At 37.1% G+C, this 23,143-nt stretch overlaps 1 protein-coding gene across 1 annotated transcript; it reads left to right on the top strand.

Moving 5' to 3' along the window:
* Window positions 1–1,952: 1,952 nt before the first annotated feature.
* Window positions 1,953–18,717, top strand: LOC140230733 (CD5 antigen-like). The gene is made up of 5 exons (XM_072310869.1): window positions 1,953–2,007; window positions 8,071–8,391; window positions 16,210–16,536; window positions 17,511–17,834; window positions 18,215–18,717. The coding sequence occupies exons 1-5, from the start codon at window positions 1,953–1,955 to the stop codon at window positions 18,715–18,717; spliced, it is 1,530 nt and encodes a 509-aa protein (XP_072166970.1).
* Window positions 18,718–23,143: the final 4,426 nt, after the last annotated feature.

The following is a 23,143-nucleotide window of genomic DNA, read 5'->3' as shown; positions in this document are numbered from 1 at the left end:
TGTTTTGTCATCTTTGTTCTGAAAATATGTGTGCGTCAATGAGTGTGTGCGTAGGTTTGTGTTTGTGTGTGTTTTTTCTGGTGACGTCGGTCGTTGGTTACTTCATGTTTCCTAATAATTACTTTGTAATTCGGTGAGTTTTTTCCTTTTCTAACAAAACATCGCGGAACTAATGCAAATTTAATCTTCGTATTGTGACAAATGAGTAATACGACCAATGCTTTATCAAATGATTTATATCACTCAAAAGAACTTCTTACATGTCCCTATGTTTGTGTACTTGAGCAAGGCTGCCTGTCGACATCGCTCTTCTCTGAACAGCGTGAGGTTGTATTATGAATGAGCACCTAGTATGAGAATTTGATCGTCAACATCGTGAGATGATTGCTTGGGTTTGGTTTTATTTTTGTATTTTCTTTCTTCAAATACAATAAAAATGGTAACAAAGTGATACGGGGTACGCAAAAAAGGAGAGTATAACATGCAAATCTATACATGAATTGTCAATTCCATAACAACACCAGTCTGTAATAGCATATGAATCAATGCAGCATGTTAAAACTTACTGTATTCATATGTGAACAAAGGAGAAATCGACAGGGGACCGTCGTCATAAGCCGACCATGACGTAGATGAGGCCATATTTTCTGATACGAATATGATACACCAATAAACCTACATTGTATAGATGATGACTGGCGGGGGAGGGAACATACCGAATGTTCCACCCGAAGGGTTTGAAATGCTATTGAGGGAGGTTATAAGTCCCAAAACGAAATCGAGGGACTTATAGCCTCCAGAAATAGCATTTCAAACCCTGAGGGTGGAACGTTTGGTACATGTTCCCGACGACAAAAGTCATCATCTGTTCTATTATATGGGTTAGTCAAATACGTCAAATACGTCAACGTCAAAGGTAATTTTCAGATTTGTATGATTTATTTTTTTTGTCTAGATTACTTTTTTTCCCTTTGTTTTTTTTATCTATATTTTTTTTACCCTTATCAAACTTTGATACTGTATTTTTGTTTTGTCAATATGTTTCTTGTCGTGTTTGTGAATGCTATTTTTGTTTTGTATTTTACTTTTGTTGTTTTATACCATGTATATTGATATATACGGACTCACTGAAAAACAGCCCTGAGGCTGATAGTGGGTTTTTTTAAACCGTATTGAAATAAATAAAACAAACAAACAAACAAACAACAACCAGCACAACGCACGCGATCGCTCGCTCGCGCAGAGCCAAATTTACTGTGCGCGCGCGGTCCTAGGCCTTCTGTCATTTGTTACGTGAAAATGTTTTCCCATGGGAGAACATTACAAGAATGTTCGCCCATGGGCGAACATAACGAATGTACCTCCATCACGTGACTGTGTTTAGCCAATCACTAACCCGTATTTGACTAAACCCATTTAATATATTACATTATACACATAGAACTCTTAATCTTAACGCTGTATACCAAACACGTTTTTCCTTAAAAACAACAACAACAACAACAACAACAACAACAACAACAACAACAACAACAAAACAGTGACTGGGCGCTTTTAAAGAAGAAAAATGATGTCACATATTCTTTTTATTGACCGTACTGCATTCTCTTGAAAATTTACGGTCATTGCTACAAATCTATCATAAAATACGTCACGCCCAAACTGGCAAACAAAAACACGATACAGCCCGTGGTTGAAAGAAAGGTATTCCACAAATGAAAAAAAAAAAGCTTTTGTGTTTCTACGCGTTGGTCGCTCTTTCATTTCTTCATCCATTTGGCAGGGATCAAAGTCCAGAATGCGTAGGAAAGTCGTGTACATAATCAACGCAAAAGAAAGATATTTGACATTTTCGTCATTAAATCAACTCGGTGAAATAGATTCGTGACGTCTCAGCACCAGTGAAAAGGGGACAGACAGCAGTCCAGCAAAAACATTTCTACTTTGAAATCATGTGGAAATTTGTCACCGTTTTCGCTTTACTGGAAACAGTCCTTGCTTATTACGGTAAGTACGAGGTTTCTACACAGAGGGCAGTCATGTCGACGCTGCTATTTTCTGTGAGTACTCAATATAATGGCGTCGTGACGAGCGTAATGCTTTCATATCGGTTAACCCGGTAATAACGACTAGATCTATCGAATCGAACAGCAAAGGTTGTAAATAAACAAAACAGTGTCTTTTTTGCGTTCGATTCATTTAAATTTCAATTCATTTCTCATCATAGATCATGGTATTATCCACGTGCAAGTATTTTAGTTCCATAAAAGATGCCAAATGGCTATGAGTAGGCCTACTATAGAAAGCACACAAATGAAAAACAGAGATAGACGGCCATGGCGGATGAGGGATACTGTACTTGTCTTTAGGTAGACACACCTGGAGAAGTTATGTATATATATATATATATATATATATATATATATATATATATTAGAAATCCTGTGTTAATATTGGAATAAATATCCTTGATAAACAACATGAGTCCAAGCAAAATGGACGCGTGAATAATGGTAAGCATGCATACACATGCAATACAGCAAGGTGTGTAAAAGGGTGAGGCGTTCCATGTACGTATGTTCTGTGTGTATAATGGCGCCATGAGCTGCATGCTTAGCTATAGCAGCGACACCGAGAACGGTACGGGCAAAGGGTCAGGTTTTTGCTATGCTGAGCCAAAATGAACCATGTCTGGTTTTATTAAGAAAAAGAATCAGTAATTCGATACAAAATCATCCAAAATATTTTTCTTATGTAAAAATCAAGAACAAAAAAATCAACAGTAGAAGATTAATTTTGTAACAAAATATAACGGGGAAGTGATATTGTAACAGAACCGGACATGGTTTCTTTTGGCGCACCATAGCAAAAACCCCGTTCTGTGACCCGTGCCGGATTTGAGTGTAAACGCAGCTTAATGCAATTTATTTATTTATTCAGTTTTATTTTTTTTTTTTTTTTATTCAGTTTTATTTTAGCAGGGTAGCCCTTTCAGCTCACTCGGAACTGCTCTGCCAAGGGGCCCTTCATCACGGACAAAGTACAATTTGAGTAAAAAACACAAAGTTACAAACACGGTAACAAAGAGGGAACATAAAACACAAAAATATAAGTTCATATAGAGCGTACAAGAGAAAAGGATTGTACACAAGCCAATGAAACAAATATGGAACGAAAATAAAATACAATCAAATCCGGGAGAGAAAAAAAAAATAATGGTATAAGAAAATACCTCACAAACACACACATCAACACTCACGCACACACACACACACACACACACACACACTTTCACCTCCACACCAGTACACCGACACCCACCCAAACCCGTTCACGCACACATACGCGCACGCATATACAGTACATACCCACACGCAAACATACCTACACACAACCACACCCATGCCGCCATGCACACAAAATGTCTAAAGTCTATCAATTAAGCTAAGCATTTTACATTGCCGTTTGAAAGAGTTAACAGAGGTGGCTTTTCGGATGAAATCAGGTAAATTGTTCCAAGTTTTAGATCCACGACAATGAAAAGATTTTTTATAATATTCAGTTCTGGGAAGTTTGATATTGAGAGGACAGCTAATTGCATATCTGGTTTGGAAAAAAGGATTTCGTTTTGTTATTAAAGATTGCAAATACGTTGGGGTCAGTCCATTGACGACTTTATATACAAGGACACAATATTGATAGTGGATTCTCTGGGTGACTGACTGCCATTCTAATCTCTGAAGCATTAGCTTATGTGGGGTCAAAAAATCTGCGTTAAGTACTAATCGAGCGAATCTGTTTTGTAGCTTCTGTAACCTCGTTATGTAACAACTGGCTGCACTTCCCCATACAACATTGCAGTAATCGAAGTGAGGTAAAATCATGCTATAGTATAACATTTTAAGTATGTCACCCGGTAAATAACTCTTTGTCCTTGAGAGGTAACAGATCGTCCTAGAAATTTTCTGCACTGTGTAGTCAACGTGCTTGGCCCAATTCAAATGACTGTCTAATATCACCCCCAAGGTACTTAAAATCAAGCACTTGTTCAATGGGTTCGTTACCATGCTTCACTGAAAGTGAAATGCCCTTTGTTTTCCGTTTGGAACCTATTAGCATTACTTTTGTTTTCTTTGTATTTAATGCAAGAGCATTTTTATCCAACCACTCAAAGACTTTTCTCATTTCAGTTTGAAGTAGCTCTGAGATAACATTGCCATTCTTCGAGCGGACAAACACGGCTGTGTCGTCGGCATACAAACATACTTTGGTATTACAATCAAAAGGCAATTGACATATGTCGTTGATGAAGACGGAAAACAACATCGGGCCCAGGGGTGACCCCTGAGGTACACCTGTTTGAACAGACTTAAAATCCGACAGTACCCCATTGACAGATACGCATTGTTCCCTTTCGGTAAAGTAACTGGTGAACCATGAGAGCGCACTCTCTGTAAAACCATACTTTGACAGTTTATCAAGCAAAATACTATGACTCACCGAGTCAAAAGCACGTTTAAGGTCAAGAAAAACTGCACCGGTCAGATACCCCTCATCAATATTTCTCAGAAAATAATCATTCAGATCAATTAGCGCAGTGTGTGTGGAATGCATTGGTCGAAATCCCGACTGCCAGTTACTCAACAGATTATTGTTTTCAAAATAAGTATACAAGTGACCATAAATAAGTTTTTCTAATATTTTCATTACATTAGAGAGAACTGAAATAGGTCTGTAATTAACAACATTCTTTTTGTTTCCACTTTTATAAAGTGGTGTCACCCTGCTCTTTTTGCACTCCTTTGGTGTACAGCCCGTTCTGAGTGAAATATTGAAAATATACGTCAGGGGTTTGCTTATGAATACTACACCTTCTTTAAGTAGGCGTGGGTGAATATCATCAAGTCCCGGGGCTTTATTCTCATTTAAATTTCTCAATGCTTTTATAACATCATCTTCGGAAATATCATCAAGGTGATATTGCGTGTCTGTGTATTTTGAACAACTGCTTACAGAAGAAGTGGGTCCAGACTCTTTACATAAGGAAGTAAAATATTCATTGACTATGTTAGCTACATCAACCGGAGTGGAGACATCTGTTTCATCCTTTGTCAGTTCAACCTTGTTTGTTTTCACGTTAGGAATTATCTTTTTCATAACTTTCCCAGTTTTGCTTGAGTTTCCGCTACACAACTTGAACTGTTCATAATAATAACGCCTTTTGAGCTTTCTATTCAATTTGTTCAACAGGTTGCGTTTTCTTCGATATTCTTCCCAGTCATTTGGGTCACCTGTAGCATCAAATCTATTTTTCAAAAAGTTTCTTTCTCTTGCAAGATCTATATATTCGTGATCTATCCACGGTGCACATTTTATTTTTTTTTTTTGCGAACTGATATTCTAGGGGCATTATCATCACATAATTATGCCGACAAAAGCATCTTTGAAAAATTTCCACAGAAACTCAACATCATTACTTTCGTAAAACACGCTCTAGTCAATGCGAAATCCTTCATTGATAAACTTTTCTCTATCGAAACGTTTGAATGAACGAAAGGTGTGAATTTCCGGTACATTCCGGGGCACCTGAGCTTTCAACTGTACATATGTCAAAGAATGATCGCTTGACATTACACCTGAGTTGACAGTACTCATTTCTGTGGGCATGAATATCAGGTCAATACATGTTCGACTACTTTTTGTGATTCTAGTTGGGGACTTGATTAATTGTGTCAGCTGAAAAGAAGAACAAAGACGGGTCATCTTTCTTGACAGCGTGTTCTCGGTAAGCATATTACAATTAAAATATCCGAGCAGAACTACATTCCGAGAAATATCAGTTACCTGTTCCAAATTACTTTCTATTTCATCGAAGAACTCAATGTCACTGTTCGGAGGACGATAAATGACACCAACAAACCATGACTTATTCGTAATTTTCACTTCAAGCCACATAATCTCAAGTGTGTCAGCCTCTAAATCAGATCGTCTGGTGTACGATATGTTAGATCGAATATAACATCCAACACCACCTCCATTGGAGTTCCGATCTCTCCTTTCAAATATGTAATTGTTTACATCAATTTCAGAATTTGATATAGATTCGTCTAACCATGTTTCGGACATGCAGAATAAATCAAATGGGTTTTCATAAAGATGATGTCTTAAATGATCTATTTTCCCCCTTACACTTCTAATATTTAAATGGGCGTGTTTCAAACCATTTCCTTTAATCTCAGAAAATAATATATTAGGTTGTATATCTTCACTAAAAATGGGTGATTTACCGTAGTCGACAGGTTGATAGTCTCTCACAGAGTCACTATCACCATTGTAAAAGGGTAATTCTCGATAGATACAAATATCACAAATCCAGTCATTATTGCTTTGGAATATTTCAAATGGAACACCGCATCCTACATGACACCACTGTGTGCACTGCACGCATAATATAGCATTCTGGTTGTTTTTAACAGATGATTTGCAAATAATACATGGGAAACGAATTGACATAGAAATATATAGTCAAATGATACCTATACAATGATATATGGCTAGCAAAGACGCTCGATGTCACTCAGTGATCGGATGACGACTTTCTTGTTTTCTCTCGCTGTCACTCCGAAGATCTTTCCGTCCTGGGACCAGGTCCACGCTATGCCTTTGCTCTTTCTGGCCGCGAGGTTCCCTTCAGCTTCGTTCTCGCCTGGTACACTTTTTGACATGCGTTGTACGTGGTAAATTTGACGATGATGCTTTTCTCCTTCACCGCTCCGCTTGGTGTTTTGTATCTCGGCATGATTCTGTGGCTGCGGTCGATGTCGGCGGGGGAGAGGTTGACGCCCAGACGATCACGGACGATGTCGCTCACCAATGTGTCTGTGTTTTCTCCTTGATGCTCCTTTATGCCATGGAACCTCAAACAATTTCGGCGACTGTACTGCTCCTGTTCGTCTATGTTTCTGTTAATGTCTGACAAGTCTTTCCTGAGTTGACTCACTTGCTTTTCTAGCTCTCTCACTTTGCTGTCATTATGCTGAGCGTCCATTTTGATGGCCTCGTACACTTGTTGCGTCACACGTTCAAGTATGGAGTCTGTCACCGCTTTCACTAAGGCCTTCAGCACTTCTTCCGAACAAAGGTCATCCTTTATTTTGACTCAATGGTCGACGCGAGCTCAGAGTCCTTGCCCATTGACAATCTTTCGGTCGGCTGCCCAGCAGGCACAGCTCTCTCACTTGACGTGGACGTTTGGCTCCTGCTGCCCCGTGCACCCCGCGACCGAGTTGCTGGGCCTCCGTTCTCATCGTCTTTCTTCACAGTGCTCATTTGGTCAATCAGTTTGTCAAAAGATTCACAAATTTCCTCCTGTAGATAGTCAAATTCAGCTTCAATCAAATGACCATAACAGTCTTAGCATGACACCTCACCTGCTTGTGCAATTCCCTAAGGTGTACTGTCTCACAAATATGAAAAAAACTCAGGATTTTTTGCAGCCTCGTGTCACTCGTGTCAGTTCGCACAGACTCAGATATCCCCATACCATGCAATCTAGAGAATATTGACGTCATTGCATTCAGTTGGATTTATTTTCTCAACGTAACACATTACAAGAAACTTCACCGAATGATCATTTATATGGATACAAATTGGCTGATTAATGTCTGTACACATGATAATAATCATCATTTTGATGTCATGTAATCAACTGCAGAAAATGAATTGGATCATTCATGCAAAGGAAAGTTTATCAGTGAAAACATGGCGCGAGAAAAGATTGTCAAGGATGTCTGTCACAAATTGCGTAATACCTACATCCTCTTTTTTTTTCTATTTGTCTTCATATCTCCCATCATGCTTAGATAATTTTTTTCTGCACATAAAATACACCAATCTTCGAAGATAATTATACTTAAAGAAACTGTAATCCCTTGACCAGGCTGTTCGCTCTTGATGGTTATCACGTTATCAAACACTATCTAGTAAAGTATGCCAACGTGACTCTACAAACGAAGGTATATTGCAGTGGTCGTTTTGTACCGCATTTCAAATCACTGTCTTCTTTTTTAGAGGGTAATGTTCGTCTCGTGGGTGGACATGTAAGTCATGAGGGGCGAGTCGAGGTTTACCATAACTCCCGGTGGGCTACGGTCTGTGACGATACCTGGGACCTACAGGATGCGGCCGTAGTCTGCCGACAACTCGGTTTCCCAGAGGCCCTGACAGCTACAACGCACGCCTTCTTCGGTGAAGGAAACTCATCACAGGCAATCCTAACATCATTCTCATGTTCGGGATCCGAGGACATGCTTCAGGACTGCTCCTATTTGGAAACTTCCTACCTATGCGGACACTATGAGGATGCTGGAGTTGTTTGCAGTGATGGCATAGGTGAGCAGTACAAACTTTACTTCATGTTATTGTGTAAGCACACATAAATATAAGTGATCATTCTTACTTTGTACTTTGTACTACGCACAGCAATAACCTGGGCTACCGGTTTGTGATAAATTTAGAATGATGATTGTGGTTAGGACTGGGATCTGGATTATTTTCAAGACTAAGTTTAGGGTTATAATCACGAATATTAAAAGGTCAAAGTAATTGTTTGTAGGGAGTAATTGTCCTAAAACCAGGGAAGGACACAAAATGCCCTCGAAACAACTGATAGGGAAGATCTATAAAAAAAATATAAGAATCACTGATTTGTGTAAACGAAAACCTAGTCCACTTTCGATGATAAGGATAAAAACCTTATTCTTATATTTCACAAGCTTCTAAGTGTTCATGCAATGTCCAACAATAGTAGCACTTCCTCAATATGGTGAGAGAAAAAAATGTGCCTCGGGGAAAATCTACGTGCAAAGAATTTGCAAAGAATTTACTTTGGTGTTATGGAGGATATAGCACCTTTTAGAACAAAAAAAAAGTAAGCATGATGACGTGCAACACTTAAAAGATGTTTTAGTACTAGTTTCTGTAACCATGCACATTTTTTTCTGTATGGGATACTTTGTTATCTTTACACATTCTCTTATACTGGTTCATCCCTTTCTCCGTGAAATTTAACTGCATAGAAATGAAACATTAAACTAGGTTCGAGAAATTGTCAAGACTGACAAATTAGGTGATCCGATATGTAAATGATTTCTGAGATTCTCATCGAAGAAAAGGGAATCAAACCTGTCATGCCTACATATTTAAAATGGAAAGGGCATATTATGTTAACAAAGAAACAAAATGAACCCCATTTTGCCATACAAGATGGCGTCTGGGGAAAAAGCCATTATTTTATGAAATGATCCTCTTGACATGGTCTATATCTGTACAAAATGTGGGGCAATATGCCATGTATTTACCAAAATACAAGACGAAATTTGTTTGATCCTTGACTCTAGACAGCCGAGATGGCGTCTGATTAGAAAGTTATTATTTCATAAAACGATCCATATGACATGGGCTATTGTGTGCAAAATATGGGAGTGACAGGGCATGTAATTTTGCAAGATACAGGACAAAGTAGTTTTGAACCTTGACCCTACCTCGCACGGCCAAGATGGCATCTGAGTCAAAAGTCGTTGTTTTATGAAATAATTCAGGTAACATGGTCCATGTACAAAATCTGGCGCCGATTGAGCATTTACTAAAGCAAGATACAAAATAAAGAATATTTGACCTTTGAACCTCATTTGCACAGCCACAATGGCGTCTGACCAAAGTGTCGTTATTTTACAAAATGATTGATCTATCGAGGCCCATGTGTGTGTAGAATATGGCGGTCATGCCATACACACTCATGGGGATAAAGAATAAGGTATATTTGACCTTTGAACCACTTCACACAGCCAAGATGGCATCTGAGCAAAAAGGTGTTATTTTGTGAAATGATCGTTGCAACGTGGTCCTGACGTGTGCAAAATGTGGGGAAGATTGGACATGCATTCACGGAGATACAGGATTAAACAGTTTTGACCTTTGACCTTAATTTACCTACCCAAGATGGTGTCGGAGGAAGTAGTTGTTGGTTTGTGAAATAATGTTCGTGACATGAACTAAACATATGCAAAATATGGGTTGATAGGACTTGTTGTTCTTTATCTATTGCACAGAAAATGGAAGAAAGAAAGAAAAATAAAGAATAACTTAAGGTATTGTATAGGAATTTGAAGGAGAAGAATAAAAGGATCAGAAAAAGATAAAGTTAGGAAGGGAGAATAAGACTTACTAAAGAAAGACAAAGATAATATTGGTTTTTAAAAAAGCAAAAGAATTGGCAGGGGCGAGCCTCGAACACAGGACCTTTAGATTAAAATTCTAATGCGCTATCGACTGAGCTATCTCATCCCCCGTAGGCTCTGTGTTTTAAGCAAAATGACGCTATATCGAAGCCAAGTGCCAATTTCAACAAAGTTTTTCGACGTGATCCTGACGTCGTATGAAATGATAAAGAGCTAGGTAACGATAGCCGAAAGTCTCAGCTAAAACATATTAAAATCTGGGAAAATTTTACCACAGGGTAAGCGAGCTAGTGCTCGATAAAAGCAGCCATGTCAATTTTCATTTGCAGAAAAAATGCACTCCCATAGAGATAACTGGCAAACTGGTCAAGGTTACATTCAGTTGATATTCACGAGATGATGACGTCATCCAATCTTTTTTTTTAGGGCATAAACTTGAACGAAAATTTAACAAACTACAACATACTGAAATCTGGGTGAAAATCTGTCAAGGATAAGTGAGATACGCTTGAGTGAAGTTGAAATTTAATGACGTCACTTTGAAGATTTACCTTTTTTATTCCATTGAAGAATTTGAAACCTTTCAATCAACTTGCAGGCATCGCCTACCCATGAAATGATATCTACAGCTCACCAGCTTTCAGAATATGTAAAGAAAATGGGGGGTCACCGTCCATCCTGACGAGTAAAATCGAATTTGGTTTTTTGGCATATTTGCACTGTATATCGCCATTGACGCGCGCGCGGAATTTCAACTTTGACGGACCCGTATTACGTCATATTGAGTCGGATTGACTTGAAACTTGGCAGAATTATTCCTTGGCATTTTAGACATCCGATCCATGTGAAAACACGGGGAATTTCTATTGCATACGAGCTGCGCGTTCTTAGGGCTTATATGCGCGCGCGCGTACGCGTCCGTCGATTTTTTCAATTTTTCAAAAAATGCTCCAAATGATCTGAAACGTGTGCAAAAAAAAGAATGAGCTCGATTGGAGCATGTCAACATTTTAAAGGGAGCGTACGCGTACGCTTTTTGGTGTAGAGATTAATTTTGAAAATGTGAGTGATAAGAGCTTGATTTGAGCTGTATGAGAAGTAAATTTCATTGAGAAATTCCATTCCATTATTGAGATATGACCGAAAATGTAATTTTAGATAATGACGTCATAGTGACGTCACGGTCGACCAATCACAATGATACATTAGATCTGTCGTCTTTGGGACATGATACATTAATATGGTGTAAGTTTGAAATTGAGAGTCGAAGAACTTTTTGAGTTAACCTCTGCACAACATTTGAGGAGAAAGAAAGAAAGAAGAAGAAGAAGAACAAAGAATCCGTACAGAAACAGAAGGTGATCGAGAGGATACTCGGATCACGTAATTCACAGCTTTTAATATATGAAATCAAGTGATACAACTTATGGCAAGCTAGACTGGCCTTACTCTTGCACCTTTAGGAACAAAACAGAAATGGATTTAGCACCTTTTTCGACAGAACTACTTTATCATTCCCTGATTTCTCCTTTTTTTCACAATACTTGCAACAACGAATATATACGAATACAATCCGTCTGTTAAAAAGTCTAATATGATGAAAATGGATTTAGCACCTTTTTTGGAAAGACTCGCAAAAAACAAGAATTATCTGTCCATTGTGTAATTAAAACTTTTGCCTTCAAATTAGTCAAAATGCTCTAAACAAAGGGGTCAATAGAAATGACAAACTTAGAACAAATATTTCTGTCAGGATAACAGATCGATCAAAGTATAGTCAGCAAGTCATTACTGTTTAAACATCAATAGAAGACCACTTGAGAAGTGAAGATCCCTCATAAAGAAAGATTTTCTGTTTACTGTGTTTAAATTGACAAATTAAGATTGACAAAAATAACGCAGTTGCAAATTTCAGTGGCAGTTACAAACTAACAAGCAAATTACCCTTTCCATCCTATTAACAAACGAGTGATTTTCGCTGTTGCATTTTTTTTTTTGTTGTTGATGGACAGCATTCCGAAGTGGAGGCATCGCTAATCCACTTGTACTTGAGTTATATCTATGCGAGTTATGACGTGCACATAGTGAGCGAATAATCACATGACTCTCGGCATCCTCAACTTGTGCACTTGATCATAGGCGGGGAGGGAACACACAGATTGTTCCAGCTAATGAAATTAAGACAAAGAGGGTCAGTAACATCCATGTTTGAGCAGTCCATGATGTTAGAACAGTATGCCTGCTCCCGAAAACAAAAGAAGTCACTTGTTATATGAAGGGGTCGGTGCATTATAGTGCTAACCCACACAATGTTCATTTTGAGATAATCGCTTTTGAAAGTTTGAAAAAATCCATAAATCAGGTCAGTGACTCGAGAAGGCCAATTTTTTCGTATATGAACCTTTATATACTCAAGATTGTATAGTGTCTTGGGGAAATTTACTACACTGATATTTTGGTGGATTCAAGAGGATTTTTGAAGTCACATTTTGAATTTGTGGCTTAGCACTTTAATGCAGCCAAATCCGTCGTGTATACAAATACTCTTTATTTTTTGAAAACTCACAAAATATCAATATCTCTTCGCTAAAAATGGAAAATTAATGTAATATTTGAGTTTCCCTCCTTTGTGACGTGAAATTGAAATAAGATATAATTATTTTTAACTGTCTGTATTGTATAATCTCTTTGAATTATGAAGACAAACTTTGCATATATTTCAGACGCACACACGCGCACATAATCATATACGCATAAAGACATCTTGAAATGTGGATATTAAACAATTTCAACAATTCAAGTTTTAAAAGACAAAGCATTCAGTGTCATACAAAATAATAATATGATTTGTTGGGGGGGGGGGAAGGGGTTATATCTCATTGAGGATTTTACATCTTCCGTGTACTTAAAAGCAGGGAAAGAGTCCCTTCTTCAGCATTATGCATATAATGCATTTTAAATTTAGAGTATAGATCAGAGGAAATAAAGTAAAATGGTACATATCAACATTATTCCAGAGATTATCATGTCTTTTGTTAAAGGGAATAAAATACAATAAAGTAGACATTAAGGCCTTGTTTAGCTAGATTGGTTTTCTTGTTTAGGGTACCAAAATCACCAATGTACTCTAAAATCCTTCTTTGTATGACAACGAATTTACCAAAAAATAGTGTTGCATGAGAATTATGACTGTACATGCTCAATGAATCCTCCTCCCCCATGTTCGTTGGTAAATGCAGGCTGTTTGAAATTATGCAGGAAAGTTCTTGATACAAAATGAATGACTAACTCTTAATGGCCCAAAATCCATAAAAAGAACATTTTTAAAAATTGGGAAAAATCTCTTTGGAAGTCTGAACACTTATAGATTTCGTATATTCGCACAGACCATACATGCTGAAATACAATGTGCCGAATAAGACCAAAATAGTCTACGTATTATACCAAGTTGGTGTGTTTATACAAATACATCATTACCCTATATGCACGTTTTCAGACTACATTTGGATCATGAAGATCATTTAGGAACAAGAAAAAAAATGTTCTCATGTCAAAGCTGTTACGGTGACAAAAACATACACGAAAAAGTGAAAAATCTATATGCTTTCAATAGTTTTATCGATCACAAATCTCCAAATCAATTTGAAGGAAACTTTCTTTTTTGTAAATTAATCTTTTATACAATCGCCTGTGAAAAAAAAAAAACTCTGAAATTTGTAACAGAATACAACAAATACATTTTCTTTCCAACATGGAGACTTCTTCATAAAAATGCATGATAAATACCGAGTTTAAAGGGTAAATTCAGTAGTGGAAAAAAAGGGAGCTATTGACTCACAAAATTAAATTACGTTAAAAAAACACTATACTATCAGCATTGATGCTTTAAAGTCCGCTTTGATTGCTTTCACCTATTATTGATTTAAATTGAGAAACCGTATAGAGGTATCAACAACATGGAACTATGAATTTTATACGTCAGCGTTAGATTTGAAAAATAATGTTTGCAGTTATATCATAAATGTAACATCCTTTCAAAGGATGTTAAACATGTAAGTATCGTGTCTCGGTTATGTAAGAAACTACAGGGAAGCACAACTGTATTGACAGCGGCAGGATTTTTTTTTTTGAAAATTTGAGGTAAATTAATCGATATTAAGAATGCATTTTGTTTTCATCTATTTTCTACTGTCTATGGCTAATCCCCCTAAATATGGCTGTGAAAGCATAGCAAAATTGCATTTTATTCAAAAGAAGTTACAAATTAATCAATGACAATTTCAAATGTTGTTTTACTAGTGATCTAACTCTGTAAGAATTACAAACAGATAAGGCACATGTCCAAACATCCAGCTATCCGTACATTTTTTTTTTTGTACCCATATGAACGTTTTCAGATCACACTTGCATCGGGAAAAAAAAATCATAAATTTAGAGACAATACACTTATTACAATAAGCCATTTCGATGAAAAAAAAAAAACCACACATAACAAATAAAGATTTATATTTTGAATATATTTCATCAGTTATTTAACGACTGATTAATTTTGAGGAAGCTTTCCTTTTGAAGCGAAATGTCAGCATGAATAAAGTGCTAACCCACTAATGAAACTTTAAGGTGCAGGGACAGACCATGAATGTTGATGAATTTTCTTATAGGTCATAATGCACAATGCTAAAATACTCCTAAAACCAGTGATTGTGGTATTTTCCTGATAAGTTCAACAAAAACAAAAAACTGGCGAAAAATGTCATGATCAGTAGAATTAGCATGAAAATAGTGCTAACCCCAACGGTACAAAAATTAACAAAAAATACTCATTAAATGCTTAAAATTTCATTAATGTTTATCTCATCTCCATTTTCATAACTGGCAGAAGAGTACAAGTTATGTTATGAATCAGAATCACTTATTTTTGTAGATGAAAAAGTTTCCTCACTATTCAGATTTAGATATTTTTATGACACCCTTCTGTCTGCTACCATGGAGGTCGCCATCTTGAAAAGTGTGGCTTAGCATTATATTCCTGCCTATAAGATGTGATTAATTTTCGGGGCAAAAAGATGCCTGCATTAAAAACCCATTTATTGCTTAAATTTCAAGATGACATTTTTAGGGATTATAGAGCAGTGATTCAAGATGGTGTAAATGCATGTAACTAATTTTTCACCAAAGTGTGGGTTAACACTATAATGCACCGACCCCTTCATATCATAATCATCTAAGAAAGTTCAACCGATATTCAATGGATCGAGTTCACGTGATTATGCTGGACCCCAACTGGACCCCATGGAAGACCAGCTTAGTGTAGCTGAATATGGGCTATCCAGCCATCTTCACAGATGGAAAATGAACAGCAACAACAACTACAATGCTTTTTGCAGTCGCTAATTGTCATTGGGCTATTGAAACGCAGAAAAGTGATATCCATTTCACATTCATACATTTTATGATCATCCATACTTTCAGCACACACATACACTTATTTAGTTTCATCAGACCATTTAATTACATTGTGCATACTTAGAGAATAATACATTCAATTCAATTCGATAGATTATTTATTTCCATCATCAAAGAAGAAAAAGAGAACATGATTCAAAGCGGCACAAGTTGTCGATTTGTCTTTTATTCGTTTTTTTTTCAGAGACAATACAAAGCATATGCGAATGATGTCATAAATAAGAAACAATCCCCCTTTGTCATGGCAACAAAAATAGTAAATAATCATAACGATGGAAAACAGTGTTCCATTAAAAAGCCAAGCTTGTAAGACGTGGAACAGTGGAACAAAACAACGACAGCACCAATTTGTTATACCAATAAAATCTATTCGTATTCAATTCTTCTATATATGATATACATGTACTATTGCACATTTACTCATTGATATGTGATACTGATATTTTAATCTCTCCTTCTTTCCCCTTCTCTTCAATTACTCCCTCCCCCTGTTTATATTTCCTAGATTCTCAAGGCAAACTCAGGTTGGCAGGTGGCTCGACACCAAAGGAGGGTCGCGTTGAGATCTACCATGGAGGTGAGTGGGGGACAATTTGCGACGATTCGAGCTGGGCCAGGAAAGACGCCATGGTGGCCTGTCGTCAGCTCGGCTTTGATGGAGTCAAGTACACCTATTTGTTCTTCTCTGGACTGGACCAGAGACGTAACCACCTCTCAGATGTCGAATGCACCGGACACGAATCCAGGATCGAAGATTGTTCTCACAGTGGGTGGGGCAGCACCTGTTCCATTGGACTTGAAGCTGAGATCGAATGCAGCGGTGGCTCGTATGGTACGTAGAGATGTGGTTTGTCGTGAACATGAAGACCGCCTCTCTTATCCCTTCCCTTTATTCTCAAGTCGATCTTCTTAAACTGTTCACTCGGCAGCTTGAAACAGTACTTGATGTTGCAACAATTTACAATTTACAATTTGAATTTCCTCAAAATGAATCATCCTGTCCGTATTCGGAAAGTAGGTTTACTAGCACAGTAGCGTACAGCGTACACCATCATCATCATGAACACCATCATCATCATTATCATCATCACCACCATTATCTTTGTCATGTTTGATTTAGTACTTTCATGGCATTTCATACGCAAAAGTGCGCTCCATCGATTTTCTCCTAACGTTCCGAACTTAAATCCGTGCATTATATTCTTTATACAATTGTTATACTTTATTTGAAGTATGGGTAAATACCGGTTAGCTACATTAAGAACTTGCGGCGAACTTGCTTTTGAAATGAAGATCTCTGAAGAATTGCCTGAAACATACGTGTACTGAACACGAAGTTGTTAACGGTATACTTTAGATGTTTGAGCGCGCGCTTGTATCTAAATGACTGCGCATTGCTAAAAGCATGATTTTGTGATGTCATTGAGCGTGATTACGGCGAGCCGCAGTCACACGCGTACTACCTCTGAGCGGTCGTTACTACCCTCCGGTCATAGCGGTCAAAATACGTGGGCAATGGCAAAACTTATGCCGGCTGAGCAGATATTTCACGAAAACTTAAGACTTGTCACTTTTGCCATCAGGATCCATACAACCAGTTTATGAACTCTTTTACTGTTCTAATTCTACTCTGTCACAAATAACTTGTATATGCTCTGGAATCGCTCTTAAACACTTTTGATGTGATTATGTAATATTTCCTCTGAGCAGCCGTCACAAGAAAGCTGTTAGTTAACATTTTGGACACATGAGTGCACGTTCGCACTAAAATAGAACTCAAAATGTTCTTCTGACTACCTTTTGCAGCTCAAGAATACGACGTTCGCCTAGTGGGCGGGCCATCGCCACAGGCTGGTCGGGTCGAGATCTTCCATGATAACTCGTGGGGCACGATCTGCGACAACAGCTGGTCGTCAACCGAAGCCGAAGTCGTCTGCGATCAGCTGGGCTACGACGAGGTCGATGTTGCGTTGGAGTACTTCGGACCAGGTGATGGCGCCATTCACGTTAGCAGCTTGTCGTGTGACGGGTACGAGTCTTCAGTGGAGAATTGCCTGTACGTCAATTTTGGTAGCACTGGCTGCGACCACACTGACGACGTTGGGATTCGCTGCGAATACACCTCCTACGGTAGGTCTTTTAAAGGTCTGAAACCTGTAAATACGGTGGACCAGCCTGAGCCCCACATTTTATTTTCTACCGAAGAAACTGGAATAGATCTAAAAAGAAATAAAAGATGATAAGACATAAATGAATCTAAATAGTGAAATTAATAGATAAATCCACTTCAACACTTTTTTCGTTGATGTAGGGCGAATTTTTTTTTTTGAATTTCTTTGTATACAAAAAATTCATACCTCTTTCCAAGAGAGATCCAACAGGACTATTAAGATCATGTTATGTTATTTACTTTATGGGTTTTTTTTTTCCCCTGAATGGAATGTTTCCTTCAAGACTTAGTGATTAGATTCAAGTCATAAACATTGGCGCCTTTTGTTTTCTCTTTCTAGGATACTCTGGATCCGGACTCTCAACGTATGTGATAACAGGAATCGTGCTTAGCTCGCTGGTAGTCTTCTCTTCCATGGTCACTTGTGTCGCGGTGGTAATCGGAAGGATGAAGAGATCACGACATCCTAATGCAGGAGTAGCAGCATTTACTGTCAGTGGCACAACGTATCCCAACGGCACCACTGCAGCAGCGCCCTCTGTGACCTTGAACCCGACTAATCCTCAGATACCAAACAATCCGCAACCGGCAGCAGGTAATCCGCATTTTGTCGGTTATCCACAAGTGGCAGGTTATCCACAAGCGGCAGGTTATCCACAGGTAGGAGGCTACCCGCAGTCGGGAAGCTATCCGCAATCGACCCCATATCCACAATCGGCGAGTCCTCCGCAGCCACCTCCGAACTACGATTCTGTGGCAGATCCTGTGAGTAACGGCGAAAGAGTCGCCGTTGCACCATCGATAAATTCCACGGGAGAAAATCCACAGCAGACTCAAGCTTGAAACGTAACATGATTACGTCAAGCAGTTCGTGTTTGATGGCAGCAATGCCCTTCCATAGGATTGCTACCTGATGACGTACACTTTGGACGAACCGCGCATTTTTAATACCAGAATCACCTCCCTACCAGGATCAAGAACATGTTCACAAAACAAGACGCCTTTCGTCATTGCTTATTAATTCCTTTACATGGCCGGCGCCATACACGTTTTCGAAAGTGGAGGGGGGGGGGACACTTTATGCTTTTGGTGCCTCTTCTGGGTGGCAACTACTGGTACCATGCACTTCCGGTTTTCTTCAGCTGCCACACACACACACACACACAAAATGTCTTCAACCGCCAAGACAAAGGCCTTACCGCGCTCACACTTCAAGGTTTCATTTTATTTTCTTGTGCCACTTCCGGGGTTTAAAGAAAAATGGGGGGGGGGGGCAAAATGATGGCAAAGGGGACTTTTAAATCGTCTACCCGTGATTGGTTGCTTGTATACAAGCATCTAATGTTTCCTTTTTGGCGACCACGTAAAACAATCAAATTAGTGCAAAGGGCGGTATCATCTTTTTTTCTTTTTAAATCTGTGTCAATAAAGAGAAAATTACAGGTCAATGAAAAGTTGTGAGGTGACGGCATCACCTCTTCAATTATGCAAGCATATTGTCAAGACATGAATTCATTAAGACATATTTTGCTTCCTTCAAGTCAAATCACACTGAATATGAACCTATGTAATAGTGAGTTGCACGTCTTTCACGGTGCTCATAAGTGCTGAATTATTGATAAAGAATAGTGTTATACTGATTTTTTTAAATGTAAAAACAATAAGGGAAGTTATAGGAAGTGGCATATATCTGCGTAGGCCTTTACTTCATTGCCATCAGTAATACAGACATAATATGAAAGCGTAAACATTTTTCATTTCTAACATCTGTTTGACCGATTGGATGGAAATTTGCGGTAACTGTCTTTGACTGTTATTGGTCATAAGGATTTAACATAAAACCCAAATATGTTTTCATCTAAGCATTCAAGTGATGATTGCAGAGCTTCCTTGCCGTTTCAGGTAATGTATCCTTCGCAATTGTTTCGTGAATATGACATTTTTTTTTTGCTCTTGTTGCAGAATTGCATACCTCGTGATTGTTAACTTGACATTTAGTTTTCTATTAATTCATGTATGTACACCCAGAAGCATTTATTAAAAAGAATTATTAGAAATAGTGTGGGACCCGCCTTCTGTACAGCACTCTATCGTAGAATTAAAAAAAAAGCTATCTAATGATGATACACAAAACAAAACAAAAAATATTTGTCAATTGTGTAATTAAAACTTCTGCCTTCAAATAAGTCAAAATGCTCTCAAAAAGGTGTCAATGGAAATGACAAACTTAGAACAAATATTTCTGTCAGGATAACAAATCAATCAAAGTAGTCAACAGGTCAGTACTATAGAAGACAACTTGAGAAGTGAAGAATTTCTGTTTACTGTGTTTAAATTGACATATTAAGGCTGAAAAAAATAACGTTGTTGGAAATTTCAGTGGCAGTTACAAACTAACAAGCAAATTGCTCTTTCCATCCTATTAACAAATGAGTGATTTTCGCTGTTGCATTTTTTTTATGTATGGCGTGTATGTATGTTAAGTATGACGTCTGTGATGTTGGCTGAATTTTTCATTATGCATTTAGGGTGAATTCGATTTGCTACTTTCGAGGAAAATGAATAGATCTTAAAAAATGTATGTAATTTATTACGTAGATATAAGAAATGGTTTAAAAAGCAATGTAAATGAACGTGCATATACAAAGAAATGAGAAGCTTCAAACAAAATGACATATTTCTATGTGCTTAACTATTGTGGTTGTAAAAATCAGGGGACTGCTACTGCAGAATGTATCAAAATATAGAATAAATTCCGGTGAAGACAACACATCGTCTATATCGTGTAGGACTATAATGTCTTGATTATACTCATTTTGCCTGAGTGTCTGCGTGATCAGATGGGTTTTTTTTCCACGGATGAGTATAGAAGTGTCACGGGGAAGGGGAGTGGGATAGTTCCTGAAACCGCTCAAGAAATGTTTTAAAATACACGTACATCAACAACAGTTAGGAGCACTACCTGCACGTTTTGCACACAAAATCACATAAACACACACACACACACAGAACATTATCAGTTGTATGAAATTGATGCTGCCTGTATCAAGTAGTAAGATACAAATAATGGACCTGATGACTACGAAGAAAAAGTATAAGAAAAAGGACATATTTTTGATAGGAGGACTCAAAGACAAAAAAGAAGAAGAAGAAGAAGAATAGATTGTACAAAGGCGCCTGTGTTGTTTAAAGCAAAAGCGTAATTATAGATGGACCTTTCACGCCCGCATTCTTGACTATCCCTGGACTACAGGTATAAACTTCGATCGCAACAAGATGTAAACACACATATCTTGGCAACATTGCCAATACAAACATTCTGCTTTTTGCACTCTCATTTCAATCACATTCTTAACCGCAGCTTATCTCATATACATGAATTAAAGTAAGTGTAAGGTTTTTTTTTTTTTCTTCATCCTCCTTCGAGGGACTTTATTTCATTTCAAAAATCTAAAAAAGTTCACAAAGACATAAAGAGAGCAGGATGTACGAACATGGAAAATAAGGGTGCGAACAATTACTTGTCAAAATCATATCATCACATAAATTTCCATTCCTCAGGTGAAAGTATACTTCAAATAAATTATGTCCAAAATATTCCCTGAATGTAACATTGAATACCTCAGCATATTAATTTGTGCATCCACAGGTAATCAAATATAATTTTTATGATCCAACTTCTGCTCTAATTCACCAAGTTGCCTTTTCGTGAAATCAAGTAGCCTTTTTTTAACCAGACATTTCAAATTCATAATGAGCTCCGTTTGAAAATCTGTCAATAGCGCGTAAACATTCGTTGCTTTTGTTGTATAATTGCTAAGTCTATACAAACGAAAAATCGTATATTGGGCAAAAACTAATATCAAATTTAACAACATCAAAGATTTATCCCTTACATTAAATCCTGTTAATATCATTCGCTCATTAACAGTGATATCAATATGAAAATAAGCGCATATAAAATTTGATATTTTTTCCCAATATAACTTTGTATCTGGGCAATAAAACATAACATGCCAAATAGATTCAGCCTCACTGCATTTTTTACAAATCATATCAGACGTAATTTTCCATTTTACTAAATTTTCTTTAAATGGTAATATTCTATGTAATAACTTAAAACTGCATTGCTTTACCTTATTTTTAAATAACTTTCCAAACTTGAAATCAAACAACACTTTTCAATCAAATTTTGGAGGTATATGCAATGTTTTTGTCCAAACATACGTCACACTTAACTCAGATTTCTTTTCACCCAGCAACAACAAATAAAACTGTTTTGTTTTTAAAGCTTTCAATTCAATTATATCCCCAGTATTTATCTGAAACAATTCTTTATTAAATGAAACATCTCGGGTACATTGCCTTTTACATAAATAATCAAACTACACTTATGGAAATGCTTTTTTAATTCTTTCGTATTGAAACAATATTAACAAAGAATTCAAATTCATTATTTTCATATATTTGTTCATGATTTTTCCATGATTCATTTTCTATCAACTGTTTAACATGAAAAATACCTTTTTCAACCCAATCTTTATTTAATAAAACTTCATTCATATACTTGATGTTCGTATTATTCCAAATAATTTCATTTGGTATATCATTTACCTGCAATATATTTGTATAATGCGCTTTTGCCCATGTAGAAAGATTTATATCTTTTACACAATAACATATCTGCAGCTGAACAATTATAATGTAGACATAGATAAACCCCTCCAATTTTATATAACCAAAATTTACATATATATTTCCAAGATTTATCACTAGCATCTAATAATTTCGGCAACCAAGAAAGCCTAAGTGACTTCATTTTTGCATCTAAATCAATCATTCCTAAACCACCTTGTAAAACACAATTCATTACAACCGCTCTTTTAACTTTATCTCTTTTAGAATTCCACCAAAATGGAAAAAAATATCTTATTCAACTCTTTTACATATTTCTGAGGAATTTTATAACAAGTTGAAAGATAAATCAACTGAGATATAAGTAAAGATTTAATAATAACCACTTTCCCATAATACGTTAAATTTCTCATCCTCCACATTTTTATCATTCGCTTAATTTTCTCAATTTTAACTAACCAATTCAAACGATTAAATTCATTTTCTGTCTGACACAAAACAACACCAAGATATGTAACCGGCTCTTCTGTCCATTCTAAATTTTCTAAACAACTTACTTCATTAATATCAATATTCAGTGGTAATATTTTTGTTTTTTGAAAATTCAACTGTAACCCAGCATATTCACCAAAAA

This window comes from Diadema setosum, chromosome 7, assembly GCF_964275005.1.
Source record: "Diadema setosum chromosome 7, eeDiaSeto1, whole genome shotgun sequence".
Classification (NCBI taxonomy): domain Eukaryota; kingdom Metazoa; phylum Echinodermata; class Echinoidea; order Diadematoida; family Diadematidae; genus Diadema; species Diadema setosum.
Note: the sequence above shows the minus strand (reverse complement) of the source record. Positions and strands in the feature narration are given on the sequence as shown.